The following is a 14,282-nucleotide window of genomic DNA, read 5'->3' as shown; positions in this document are numbered from 1 at the left end:
TTCAACAAAACCAAGAGAACTGAAAAACAGAACAACAGAGAATCAGAACCCTGAAGAAAAGGGGTAACTATTCCTTACATGGCTGGTGTTTCTGAAAAACTACAGAGGATCTTCAGACAACATGAGATCCTGGTCTATTTCAAACCTACAAACACTCTAAAACAGAGCCTGGTCCACCCAAAGGACAAAACACCAAGCCACAAACAAAGCAATCGGGTCTACTCCATTCAGTGCAGTGAAGACTGCAGTGAACGCTACATTGGAGAAACTAAACAGCTACTTCACAAGAAGATGTACCAACACAGACGAGAGAGCAGCAGTGGACCTCAGTCTGCTGTACATCTCCACTTAAAAGCCACGGGCCACTCATTTGAGGACAGTGAGGTACAGATTTTAGCCAGAGAAAAGAATTGGTTTGAGAGGGGAGTGAAAGAAGCAATTTTTGTTAAGAAAGAGAATCCTTCTTTAAAAAGAAATGGAGGACTCAGACACCATCTATCTCCTCTTTACAACTCCATCCTCAAACGTAAATCAAAAGAGAACAACAGGTGTAGCCAGATCAGATCCAGAGGTGTGGAAGCTCCATTATGGCCAGGAATTATTATGTTAATGAGACCCCACACCCTGCACAGGTCAATAGGCCGAACTGACAAACAGAAACTGTAAACAAGTAGGTGTGTTAGTTTCAGTTAGTTAGCTCCTCCCTGCAGATATAAGGAAGTGTCCACCAGCGTCTGACCAAAACTGAAGAAGGAGCCTGGATGAGCTGCTAAACGTCTTCAACCAAACTAACTTTGGTCTGTTAATAGTAATTATTTTAATATTGATTGTTCTCTCACTTTGGATTGCAACACTGAAATGTTCCCATTGTGGGGCAAAAAAAGATGATAGTTCATAAAGACTCACCTGATTTATAATATGGAGCAGACACAGCTTTATGAACTATGACCTCTGCTCCTGTCACCTGAGTTCTAGGAGGAGCTATCAGGTAAATGAGCCCGCCCCAAAGGTTGTGCACCAGCATCTTCTCAGAAGTGACTGGGAATCTCTCAAAGACACATGGGGCCCTCTTTAAGTTCTTGTGTCTGAGGAAGTCTGTATGGCAACTGATCTGCACCTAGGAATATCAAAACAACAGAACTAAATACTAAAACAAGAAACGATAATATGAACACAATACAGCAACAATAATCATGAAAAAAATAAAAAATAACAATTCTTTGCATGAACTCCTCCCTGCTGTTTAGTCTCTACCTGCCATCTTCCCTGTGCCACAATATTCAGTTGGTACGGATATATAAGTCTTCATCCCAGGAGAAAGATACAGGCCGGTACTGAGCCACTCCGCACCACCTACCAAAATGATGAGCTGTTTTGTTTGATTAATTTGTTCGACTGTGCAGAGCAGCGCAATAGGAACGTCTTCTGTAGAACTCTGTGATTGTCCCAATTATCTGGAGGAGCTCGGAGTAGAGCCGCTGCTCCTCCACGTCGAGAGGAGCCAGTTGAGGTGGCTCGGGCATCTGTTCCGGATGCCTCCTGGACGCCTCCTTCGGGAGGTGTTCCGGGCATGTCCCACCAGAAGGAGGCCCCGGGGAAGATCCAGGACACTTTGGAGGGACTATGTCTCTCGGCTGGCCTGGGAATGCCTCGGGGTCCCCCCGGAGGAGCTGGAGGATGTGTCTGGGGTGAAGGAAGTCTGGGAGTCCCTGCTTAGACTACTGCCCCCGCGACCCGGCCCCGGAAAAATGGATGGATGGATGATTTTAAGGTGAATTATGTAACTTTTCTGTTGGAAGGTCAGCCATCTGCTTGTCTACATGGAGATGTTATGGATGTTATGTTATTTTGCCTGGGATATTTCAGTATGTTAATCTTGTTTATCTCCATGGAGACAAGAAGGCCACAATTTACAGATCAGATCTACTCACTGCCCACATTTAGCACGTAAGAATGTTTTTTTTTAGCAATATAACATGACAAGCAGGTGAAAAGTTACATAGTGCACCTAAAATCTTCAACACAAGTCTATAACAAAAAATGATAGAAAAAAGAAAACTTGTGTTCAGACATTCTCATATTTGACATATTATTGTTAGAAACAAATATTTTTTTTAAATTTTAAACATCTGATGCCACATTCCTCTTTGCTGTTGAAATAGGTTGCTGGTTTCGACATCGTTGGCTGCATCATCACCACTAAGTCTGGAAAAGTGTTTCCCACAGCACCAGACGACTGGAGGTGAGTATTGACAGATGATGTTGAAACGTACGTCTACGCAGGAGATTATGGGTTCAATCAGTGCATGATCTGCAGAGTGTCTGCCACTATCAAAAGACATGTTTGAGTTCATTTTCCCCTCCTTAGTTAAAAATTGTAAAAGACCATAATTGCCTTAAAGGTGCTATAATACACAAAATTGACTCTTGTGAGCTTTAAGCCATGTTAGAATGTTGTTACCTCCTCAGAAACATAAATAGAATTGTGTTTTGTTTCATTCAGACATCTTTGAGTAACCCTTTATTATTAGTATGTCTATATCTCCAAAACAGCTGCCTTTTACTTTTAGTTCAATAGACATTGGTAATTCCAGGGCTGAAATGGTCCAAATGTCCATATATGACTACAGAGAAATACTCCATAAACCATAATACTGAAAATACTGAAAATATCACTGACAGAATAACAGTAAACCATTTTAAAAATAGACAGTATCATTAAAAGGACTGAGCTGGAACAAATGAACAGCAGAATGAACCAATAATTAGCCATAGAAGTTATTTATTCAATCCTTATTGTATCACAGCAGATTATATTGTTCCAGCTTTCATATATTGAACGATAAGTTGATATAGAAATGATTGTGACAGGCCTTTTGACTCGTAGTGCATGGAACCAGTTGACATGGATAAATGCTTACCGATATGTTACAGGCAAATAAGGAAATCAAGCGTTCTGTAGAATGCCGAGGCAGAATATGCAAATTCTGTGGCGTGCACTCTGATAACCAACAGAAACGAGATAAATAAGCAAGAGGCAAATGCAAACTTATGTAATTAAAACATAACAGTGTATTGTACAAGAAATTATTGAAATGCTTGAAGTGGTACAGTGAGTGTGTGCTTACAGTAGGCCAAATGTGTCTTGTGAAAGATCAACACGTACCACAAAGAACATAAAATATGCAAGATTAAGAATATGAAGTCGAAGTTTTTTCCACAGTGCAAATAACAACCCCACAGCCACACTCCAAGACAGTTAGAGCTGAGTCACTTTACACCTGCAACTGCTCATCTACATGGTGCCTCCATCTGTTACTCACTAGAATTCTAAAGTCCTTACTCAACCGTTTGCTGTCACCACTTGCTTGCATAGTCATGTTAACTTTAATCTGGAACATTCTCATGAGCTTTGAAAACTACGTTCATCAAGACTGCTCTTCTTTCGGAGCAACTGAAGCAGTTCTCAGTCCATCTCAAATCTGCCCCTTTTTCTTATTCTGTAAAGTATTTTGAATTACGTTGTGTACCTTGTGCTATACAGATAAACTTGCCTTGCCTATTACTGTATGTGTCAGAAGTTGGTTGTTAGAAAGACTGGAAAGAACCAATGTTTTAGTTCCACATTTCCATGTGTGCCTAGTTAACTTATCACTCTGTTTTGCAGCTGCTTTTTTGTCGTGCATTATTGATCTGAAAGCCACACATCACACACTCATTGTGCCTTTTTCTTCTGCTGCTATTAAAGAACATTCTCAGTTCATCCAGTCTCCTGAGTCTCTGACCGGAATCAACTGTCTGTACTGGCCCCTCCAATCAGCATTGTTCTTATTAAGCTAATGTAGACATCACAAGTGGTTAAAGGAAAAAGCAGAGGCCTGTATGGTCCAGTCAAAGAAACACTTCCGAAAAGTTTAACATTTTGTTTTGTACAGGGTTTGCATATTAGACAGGTAGCTGTTATGCTAAGCCTGACTACTGTAGATGACATTTAAAACAAACTAGATAGGATATCTTGGTGTTTTATTGTACTTTTCCTATGTATCGTGCTCCTATCTGTATATCTGTGTTTTTGTCAACTTCTAGGTGAAGTACTTTGGTCAACTGAAGTTGTTTTAAATGAGCTATATTAATAAAATTTAACTGAAGTAAATAAAATGATCAGTTTTCTCTGTGTTTCAGGTTTTTGTAGCGAGTGGTCCTGGCATATACAGGAAGCCAGTGGTGGGAATGTGGACCCATTTGTGTGAGAAGGTTGTTTTAACAGCTTATTCTATTATTTTGACTGACAGCACACAGGTTTAACATACTAGTGGTGTGTCTGTTCACAGGCTAATGAAAGCATTCCTGTTGACAAGGCACAGAGTTTCTATGTTGGGGGTAAGACATTTTTGGACTAGTTTTACATATAGTGTTTGTTATTGTTTTAATGAAAAGATAAAGTGTATTTATCAGGAACAGTGAATGAAGATTAAAAAAAAAACACTTTGTCATAATACAGAAGTTAAAATGCAAATCTGAATTTGTAGCTGGTTAGTAAACAACACTATCTATTCTCTTCAGACACCAAACTCTTGCAACGGCAAATGGTACCCTATCATTATAGCTAAAAATGAACAAAATACAGTTTTGCAAAGCACAGTTTTTGTAAGAACTGATAAAACTTATACACATAATTTATTGTATCACTTTCTTCTATAGACGCTGCAGGAAGGCCAGAAAACTGGGCTCCTGGGAAAAAGAAGAAGGATTTCTCCTGTAGCGACAGATGTGTAAGATTATATTTAACATGTTTGCATTTCCATTTACTTTATTATGCAGAATTAACAAAAAACTACACACAAATATGTACTAGAAACGTGTGCACAAACCTCTAACTAATAGATTTTCTTTTCAAGTTTGCCCTCAACATTGGACTACAGTTCCACACTCCTGAGGAGTACTTTCTAGGATGGAAGAGCGCCCCCTACAATCTGCCTGAGTTTGACCCTGTAAGAAATAAGTATTTCAATTTACCATTGATTTAACCATTTTGATCTTATTCATATTTTTTGATATATTTATATAAAACACTACCTATGAAATATATGATGTTATTATTATACATTTATGTGTAATGTGTAAATATAATGTTTGATTTTTCTTTTGTAAATATTTGATTCTTTTCATTTCTCCAGAGAAAGCTTAACTATAACGCCAGACTGTACGACCCACCATCAGCCTCTCTCATCTCAGACAAAACAGAAGTTATTGTTGCTGTGGGTTACCCTGCATGTAAGTATAATCAAGTTATAAATATGGATAGGAAGAAAAGGACAAAGTTCCCTATGTAAGAATCTGGAGATCTTATAGAATGGATTTGTAGATGCTCTGAATTAATTTTGAAATAAGATTTCAATTTCAATTGTTTTTATATGATTTCTTCTACCAGTCTGACCTCTGCTCTAAACCTGAACATTGGCTGCAGATCTCTCCATTAAAAACAGACAGGCATATCATTGAAAATTAGACATGACTGAATTGTAACCTTGATTAAAGTTCAGACAATTTCACTGCCTTAAAAGAATAATAATCACATTTTCAATTACTTTTTTCCCCCTTGTTCACAGCTGGAAAATCAACATTCTTTCACTCTCATGTTATTCCAAAGGGCTACGTGTATGTAAACAGAGTAAGTGATCAGTCTGCTATTAATTTAACCTTTTCATATTCACAGGTGAGACACTTCAGTTTGTAGCTGTGGTATAAGCGCATTAAGGTGCTATATTACAGAAAATAGACTCTTGTGAGCTTTAAGTCATGTTATAATGCTGTTACCTGCTCAAAAACAGACCTGGAGTTGTGATTTGTTTCATTCACACATGTTTGAGTAATCCTCTGTTATTAGTCTGTGTACATTTCCAAAGCTCAAAATGTTCTGTTCCACCTTGTGATGTCATGTACTGGTAGTTTTCAAGTTAACAGCTACTATTATCTTTAGTTCAGTAGAGATTGACAGTTCCAGAGCTGAAATGATCCAAATGATTTTGAGTGCAGGTGTGTAGAGTTTAAAAAACACAGTGGAGCTCTACCTGTATTACCACATGACATAAGGTGGAGTGTTTACTGCTTGAGAGAAGAACTCAGCCTAAATATGCAGGGTTTGTGTGTTAAACTTGTGTGACTGAAACAAAGCACAACGCAGGTATGTTTGTGATGAGGAAACAACTTTACAACATATAGATTTTTAAAAAAGCGTAATATGGGCCCTTTAAACAATTTTGCATTTGGCATAACACAGCTCCTTCTTGTTTAATGTTTACTTGAAACATAGACATGTAATATTCAGTCTATGTTTAGGACACATTGGGGTCGTGGCAGAGTTGTGTTGCAGCCTGTGAGCGTGCGCTGAAAGAAGGACGCAGCGTTGCGGTGGACAACACCAACCCAGACCCAGAGTCACGGAAACGGTAAAACTAAAATACTGATACTTGACATGACACTGGTGGTGTTCTACATTTATCTCTATTGGCGGAATGTTCAGCCGTTACCTTGGTGACACAATGCACACATTAGCAAACACAGACAAAAAAAGATAAGATAAGATAAGATAAGATATGCCTTTATTAGTCCCACAGTGGGGAAATTCTAGTGTTGCAACGTGCAATTTCAGAACAGCAGGAAAAGGTAACATACAATAAAACAGATAATAAATAATAGCTTAAAAATAATTTAAAAATAGACTTAAAAATAATTGCACATGGATATAATTGAATGGCACATGTTCAGTATTAACAGTGTTTGTTGTACAGTCTGACAGCAGCAGGAAAGAAAGACGTGCGAAACCTCTCCTTCACACAGCGAGGGTGAATCAGAGTGAAAAAGGTGTGTCATGGTACTGTTTACAGGTTTAATTTTTTACAAAAAAGGTGAGAGTGACTATCTGAAAAACTGCTGGCTATTGCTAGAGACTTGTTGAAGTGCACAAGTCATATGTTCACCTGTTGTAGTTCCAACTAAGTCAGCTCTTTCCTATAAGATTAAAATAAAGATCAGATGAAAGGCTAACTTGAGTAACAGAGCTAACATAGTAGCTCGTGCTTTCAGTGCAAAGTACCAGTACCGGTAGTACTAAGAGAAGGGGTAGTAATGACTTATGCCTTTATTAGTATACATATTTAAATGCATAATGATGAATTGAATAGTTATAACTTTAGGAAGCGTTGCTATTGATGACATGTTGATTGATAGTGTTTTTGAGAGATGCTTTTATGTAAATAAGCTGACGTCTGTCAAAACTTGCACAAAGTCTGCAGATGGAAAGTAGTTTGTAGCTAAATCTAGAATAGAGCATCTTTTCTCTTTGAGATTAACCTAGTCTTTGCACTGTCCTTGTTTGGATAAATAAATAAATTAATTAATTAATAAAATAAAATAAAATACTTAGAAGCTCTAAAGAGCACATTACTATTATAAATCCAGCCATTCTATATTGATTAAATAAACAGTATAAATAGACGCTCCAGAACATCACAATTTTGAAATTTGAATTTATAAATTTGACAATAAATTCAGGAAAGAATTTCAGTAATAGACATGACAACCAAAGACAACATGCTCTTCACATCTCCTGTTCTGCAACTTCACACTCTTGCACAGATAAAGGCTTCTCTTACTGTGCATAGTCCTCTAACTGTTTATGTGCATGTCAAATACTGTGTTAAAGCCACAGTATGTAACTTTTTAGTAAACAATTCAGTTTTATTGTTGATGTTATTGTATTACACTGAAAAACATGTATCCTTACTGTGAGCAGGCTTGCATCTCCACAAACCTGACTCTTATTTGTCCTGGATGAGGGCCACCTCCTGCTTGTTTCCATGGAAATGGAAATTTCTCCTCTGAACATAAATGTCCACAGTATGACATAAACTTATTTATCTCCATGGAAAATCGTCCAAAGCATAGTTTTATTTGAACATTGTACTTCCATGGTACCATGCAGGTGACGTCACAATCAGAATTAGTCATTACAGTATAAAATACTGTTGTGTTATGTTTTTGAAGTTTTCATTTTCTAATTGGTGAAAGAGTCTGTCAGTCCTCTCCCTGGAGAAAGGTCAGGCAGGTACTGTTGGCTTGGCTTCAAACTATACATAATCTTTAATGATGTTTTTTTGTATCTTCAACAGGAAACACTTTGTGGCTCCTACGCTTTCAGAGGGATTTTCTGAGATACTTCAAATCCACTTTGTGCCCAGTTTCAGAGACAGCCAATCAGAAGCCCTGTTCAGGCAGTTCTCCGAAGGATAATTTGGATAGAAAATAAATGATGTTTTCAACACAAGAGGCTACAGATAGAAAGAGTCAACAAAATAAATCTAAGTTCATGTATTTAACAATAAGCAACACTAAGAAAGAAAGCACTGCTGTCAGACCTTTATTTCTTAACCTTTGCTTTTCATGTGTCAAATGTATTACAGTTTAACATTAAAAATGATCATCGGAATAAATGGCCTGTTATTGGGATGATTTGAAAAGAATAAAAAGCTATTTTGTGTCATCTTTTTATCTTTTCCTTTAAGGCTCTTTTAAAGTGTCATACTTATGACATTTTCAACTTTTTTATGTCAGGAACTGAATTAAAATGTAGGCCCAAGTAGTGTCAACATGAACTGTTTGTGGTTGAGAGTTCAGTATACCACAGTGTCACTGCTGCACTCTCACGATGGTTTTGCATAAGCAGCAGTATAAATGATCCTTCGGACAGACCAACAGCAGTCTGCCTGAAAAGCCAAATAATATACAGTAAGTAAAAAACTTTTTGTAGTTTTATTTTAAGGTTATTAATGTGGTTACTTCCTTGTTGGCTGGATCTGTGGGAATGCTCAAGAGGGTCTACCCGAACCAGGATTAAACCAGGTCTTAACCAGGTCTCATCAGAACAGAGAGAAAGAGAGGGAGAGAGAAATAGAGAAAAAGAAAGAGAAAGAGAAAGAGAGAGACCCAAAGTCCGCGGAGCAGGGTGTCCGACGATCTACACGGGTGGATTCCGACAGTGAGTCCTGGTCCTGGTTTAGTCCTGGTTTAGACCTGGTTTAGTCTTGATTTAGTCCTGGTTTAGTCCTGGTTTAGTCCTGGCTTAGTCCTGGTTTAGACCTGGTTTCGTCCTGGCTTAGTCCTGAGTCCTTGCAGAATTGATGTCTGACATCGTAAATTGCATTATATTTCTCCACTTCGAGGATTAACTTTTTGTCATCCATCAGTAACCTTTCCTTAGATGCAGTGCGCGTTGTTTACGTCATTCTCATGACTTTGTTTAACTTATTTTGAAAGGGTATCGGAAGTTTATTTTGACACCGCGTGTTTATTTCCTGTCTTTCCCCTCCTGAAAATCCATGGATCTATAAACCTTGGAGACGCTCCGTTGACGCTGCAAAATTAGAAGTCCAACCTCGTTTGAGAGGCTCTATTAAAAGGAAAGATACATTTTTATTTTTTTTTAAATGAGAATGCACGTTGTTATCTTACTCAAGAAACGCACAGCAACAATACTGATGAAAAATTTTGGTCAAACCAATGGGGGGACAAAATATATTTTAGTCATTGCACAGAGAGTTTAGCGGGGATCGCCACTCTCCAACATGATTTTCCAGGGAAAATAGTTCCCACAAAAAATTATACTTCGGTCGTTGGTGAATGTGCATTTCTGAGAAAAATTTAAGATTTTTTATTTTAGGAAATATTTATGGTTATAACAACCTCAACCAAAACAAAAATTTTATCACAGAATTAACCACCACAATGAAAGAATTGTCTATTAGATAACATAATTGTGAGGCGATTACAACATGGTAATGGATGAACAGCTTGACAGGTGCCCTTCCAGATTCCAAAATTATCAAATCAACCCTGTGTTAAACGAGTTTCGTAATGTGTTCAAATTAAGTGATGTTTTTCGCATTCTCATTTCAGATGCAAATATTCATTTGGTTTAAACCAGATGGTACAATTAAGTCTAGATTATATTTTTGGCAGATCTTTGAACTTCATCTGACTTAGAAGTCAACATTATGGTATCTGCTGTACTGCTTACAGACCATTGTCTGGTAAAACTCACAATTTCCCCTAAGAGCCCATGTCAAAGAAACAAAGGCTATTGGAAATTAAATTTGAATCTTCTACATCATGAACCCTTTTGCCAAGATATAAAAATAACGAATGATAATATAAATAAAGATAAGTCATTAACAAATTATATAAACAAATAGGAATTCCTGAAATATAAAATTCGTCAAATTTCTATTGCCTATAGCAAAACAATAAATAGAGCCAATAAGCAAAAAGAAATGGATATTGTCAAAGAACTCCATGAGTTATGCAATAAAACTTTACTAAGTGAGGAGGATAAACAAAGGCTAATTTTACTGCACTCTTCTTTGGACAAAATGTATATTTCTAAAGCCAAGGGAGTGTATATCAGATCAAGAGCAAAATAGATAGAGAAGGGGAGAAAAAATTCAGCATACTTTTGTAGGCTAGAAAAAAGGAGACAGGAACGGAATTCAATAACACTGTAGTAATTGATGACCAAGAATGTAATGATCCTGCAAAAATCTCAAAAGAAATGTTTGAATTTTATAGCAGCCTATACTCCACCTCCTACTCCCATAATGACGCCAAGGCTCTTTTTGACTCTATTAAAGAACACATTCCCAAAATTTATGAATATTTAAAAAGAATATGTGATGCAAAATTAAAAAATTGAGGAAACAGAAAAAGCTTTAAGATGTTTAGCTCGAGATAAATTCCCAGGTACAGATGGCTTAACAAGTAATTTCTACAGGCACTTCTCGAATGATCTAAAAAATGCAATATTCAATATGCTTAAAGAAATTTCAACAACTCTCACTTTACCAAATACAATGACTATTTATTATTACTTTACTTAACAACGATTATAAAATCTTAATCCATATATATGCAAATAAACTCAAAACTGGCATTAATGATATAATATCAGACACCCAGTCAGGTTTTATTATAGGGCGCTTGATACACAACAGAATAAGACTCATATATGACCTAAATGACTACAATCATTTAATAGAAGACGACGGGTTCATCTTTTTTTTTTTTAGACTTTTTCAAAGCCTTTGATATGACTGAACACAAATGTATGTTTTGTACATTAGAGTATATTAGTTAGAGCAAACAAACAAGCCACAAAGGAGATCTGTGCTGAACTGTCTTGGTCTGCCTGTCTTGATCAGCGATTAGGTGCAAACACTTCTAATTTATTGGTGGCCATATTATTATTATATCATACTGTGTTGGTACAGACGCACGTAAAATACACGCATAATGATGTTCTAGAACAACATGCATATTTTTCGTGTGCTTTGCACATCAAGATGCGCGTTTTTTATGCATTGATTTACAGAATTGAAAAAGAACTAAATGAAAGTTTGTTTACAGAATGGCTAGTGGTTCATGGTACAAAGTACAACTATTTCACTGAGGCTTCCTTGTGTATTGGCCCTAAAATACTGTGGAGTGAATTTTCCCAAATGCAAATCTGCTTAAAATGTTAAATGTTCACAAGGATGTCATGCAGCCAACACATTTGAGTAGTTTTTCAGATGGGCCAGACACCTAACAGATACATGACAAGTGGAGATATTTCTCTGGTAACTTTAACTTTTCACTTTAACCAAATATTTGAACACCACAGCAGGGCTTAGCTGAACCTAGACAATCCAGTCCCCCACTATAGTTAAGGAACACACAGGTTAATTAGCTGATGGGCAAAGCAAGAATTTATTCGGCCATCATGAAGTTTGGATTTTAGTTTCAAACATTTTATTGTAAAATTGGTTTGCAGGGTGAAATACAATATTCTCCTTCACTCCTTTACTGTGTTTTTCTACAGGATTCACGACTCAGCGCCTGATCCACACATCTTCTCATCTCTCCATCATGTCTGTGTCCAAACCGCAGGAGGCCTATGCCTCAGTCATGAGCAGCATCAGGGAGGTTAATTTTGAGGGCCCTTTTGTCGCTTGTCAGTTACTCTTAAGTGGAGACCAGTCTTTCCCATTAGTGATGAACAGTGAGGGGCATGTGCTGATGGCTGCCTCTCAGTACGGTTCAGGGCGTATCGTCGTGTTTAGTCATGAAAGCCAAATGTACACATCACCAGATGTAACTTTGAATGCCCTAAACTGGCTCAAAGGAGAATCTGGCAACATGTCTGTAGGAGTACAGAAGAATACAGATGGAAAAGTGATTGACAATCTTCGCAAGGCTGGTTTCAAAGTCATAGTAATGAGTGACTTCAGCGGAGCTCAGGATGTTGGGGTGTATCTGACATGCGCCTATTATATTAAAGAAGATGCACAAAACATAGTTACATTCATGAAATCTGGAGGAGGGGTGCTCATTGGGGGACAGGCCTGGTCGTGGAAAAGCCAAAACCCCACAGGGAACACTCTGCTGCAGTTTGAGGGCAACACAGTGAGTGCAGCAGCCGGGATACACTTCAGTGACCTTTATGCAGTATCAGAGAGAGTCCCCATCTGCCCCCAGATACCAACGTCCTGGAAGTCTGTTGAGTGAGTCCTGATTTACATTACAGTCAAAAAATGTTCCCTGACTGGACCAATGATGTCAGCCAGCTCAATGATTAATCAAAAACCAGCCTATTAAAATGTCACCAAATGCCTTAACAAAATAGTTGTGCTGCTATGTTGCTGTATTATATATTTATACTATATTATAACCTGTGTATTGTTTTATTACAGCCTCCAATATGACTTTAAGGATGACCTGCAGTGCCTGCTTCAGGGGGTCTCTCAGTTTGAATGGGCTAAACATTTGGCCTCTGAGATCTTGGTCCACGGTCGCCTTTCTTTCCCCATCGGCTCCACTGAGGACGGGAGAGTGTTTGTGGCCGGAGGTTACTATGGCAAAGGCAGGGTGGTCGTGATTGCACATGAAGCTTTATTGCATGCAGAGGTATGTAATGTTTGATTGAGAAGCAGAATTTCCTCAAAACAATGGGTAAAATGACAAAGACTGATTATGGTAATATTCTTTAAAGATATTGTCAAATAATACTTGTACACTACAGGGCTTCAGTTGCTATTAAATCACGACCAAAATAATAGCTAATTGAAATGGGACTGTTTGACTTTTCCCATTGTGCAGTAGTACTAAGATTTAGTTAGACATTCCTCACATGACTGTACTGTCATGAAGGGGGTTTTAAAGGGTCATTGATATAAAGAGTTGTCTTACATTTAGTTCAGCAAGTCTCACATGAGTGTGTAGCTTTAACTAGAAGCAGAGTTTGGGGCAGCACCTACTTTACTTTGGGACATTAAAATTGGAATTGGATTATTATTATTTTAAGTGTTTTTTTTTTTGTTTTGTTTTTTTTTTGCACCAATTCACTGTTTTTTTCTAAAAAAAACCAAACCTTAGCTGTGATTTAATGTCAGCACCATGTTCTACCATGCAGACAAATTGAAGCAATGATGGAGGCACAGATTCAGTGAGTGAACTTTCATTAATTGTGCCATCAAAGCTGCATTTGTGGCTAATCGTTTGCTGCCTTAGAATTTTTGCAGCCTTAGTAAGTATGAAAGCATCTGTGTATGATGAGGTTTCAGAAAGAATGGGACCAATATCCTTCTTAAATGCCAAAATTATATCTCTCCCTGATTTATGTGTGTTTCTATATCAGGTAATTCTGACAATAACCTGACTTTGAGCCTCGTAGCATGAGTGCCATGGCCATTAATCCCAAATTGCTGAAGTCTTTGTTTATAGAGACTTAAAAGCTCAGCCAGCCTAAAAACTACAGGCTCTTGGCTCATATTTCTGGTTTCAGTCATGTATGTCAAAAGCTCCGTAAAAACTAAGGGTTCAACATCATGTTTAGGTTCTTCTTGGTGTTTAATTGACAAGAGTTGAGCCTTCTCTCGGTTATATAGAGATGTTAAGCATGAGAAATAATAGTGCAATTCCTGTGCGATTACATCTCCCCCACTTAATACAGCAAGGAGTTTGCCATCATTCAAGTTACGAACACATTCATTTAACCTATCATTTAAATGCTTGGTCATGGCCTGCCGTAGCTCTGCAATTGGCTCAATTTTGTCACACAAGAAACAATGCTGCTCATTTTTAGACTTTTGTCTGACCTGAGGTAAATCCTCACTGAGGTCCTTGCGTGTATCAGCAGCACGTTTCCTTGCACGTTCTAGTTTACTATTACTGAAGAGTAAGTGTCAACTTTG

At 37.7% G+C, this 14,282-nt stretch overlaps 1 protein-coding gene and 1 pseudogene across 1 annotated transcript; both read left to right on the top strand.

The window, feature by feature from the left end:
- Window positions 1-4,189: 4,189 nt before the first annotated feature.
- Window positions 4,190-8,001, top strand: LOC129407214 (bifunctional polynucleotide phosphatase/kinase-like). Its single transcript, XM_055147726.1, has 8 exons — window positions 4,190-4,254; window positions 4,332-4,380; window positions 4,702-4,772; window positions 4,899-4,991; window positions 5,178-5,274; window positions 5,610-5,671; window positions 6,340-6,449; window positions 6,792-8,001. The coding sequence occupies exons 1-8, from the start codon at window positions 4,231-4,233 to the stop codon at window positions 6,847-6,849; spliced, it is 564 nt and encodes a 187-aa protein (XP_055003701.1). The 5' UTR covers window positions 4,190-4,230; the 3' UTR covers window positions 6,850-8,001.
- Window positions 8,002-8,940: 939 nt separating this feature from the next.
- Window positions 8,941-14,282, top strand: part of LOC110162881 (TRPM8 channel-associated factor homolog) — a 40,435-nt pseudogene continuing 35,093 nt past the window's right edge.

This window comes from Boleophthalmus pectinirostris, unplaced genomic scaffold (genome assembly GCF_026225935.1).
Source record: "Boleophthalmus pectinirostris isolate CB_2022bp ecotype Guang Dong unplaced genomic scaffold, ASM2622593v1 HiC_scaffold_9, whole genome shotgun sequence".
Classification (NCBI taxonomy): Eukaryota; Metazoa; Chordata; class Actinopteri; order Gobiiformes; family Gobiidae; genus Boleophthalmus; species Boleophthalmus pectinirostris.
This window is presented reverse-complemented; position numbering and strand designations above follow the sequence as displayed.

What these genes read in the sequence shown, in the direction of transcription:
- LOC129407214 (XM_055147726.1), top strand. Translation starts at nt 4,231, where the DNA reads ATGTGGACCCATTTGTGTGAGAAG. An exon ending in TCTCCTGTAGCGACAGATGT is followed by an intron (nt 4,773 to 4,898) that starts GTAAGATTATAT and finishes TTTCTTTTCAAG; the next exon opens with TTTGCCCTCAACATTGGACT. An exon ending in GCTACGTGTATGTAAACAGA is followed by an intron (nt 5,672 to 6,339) that starts GTAAGTGATCAG and finishes GTCTATGTTTAG; the next exon opens with GACACATTGGGGTCGTGGCA.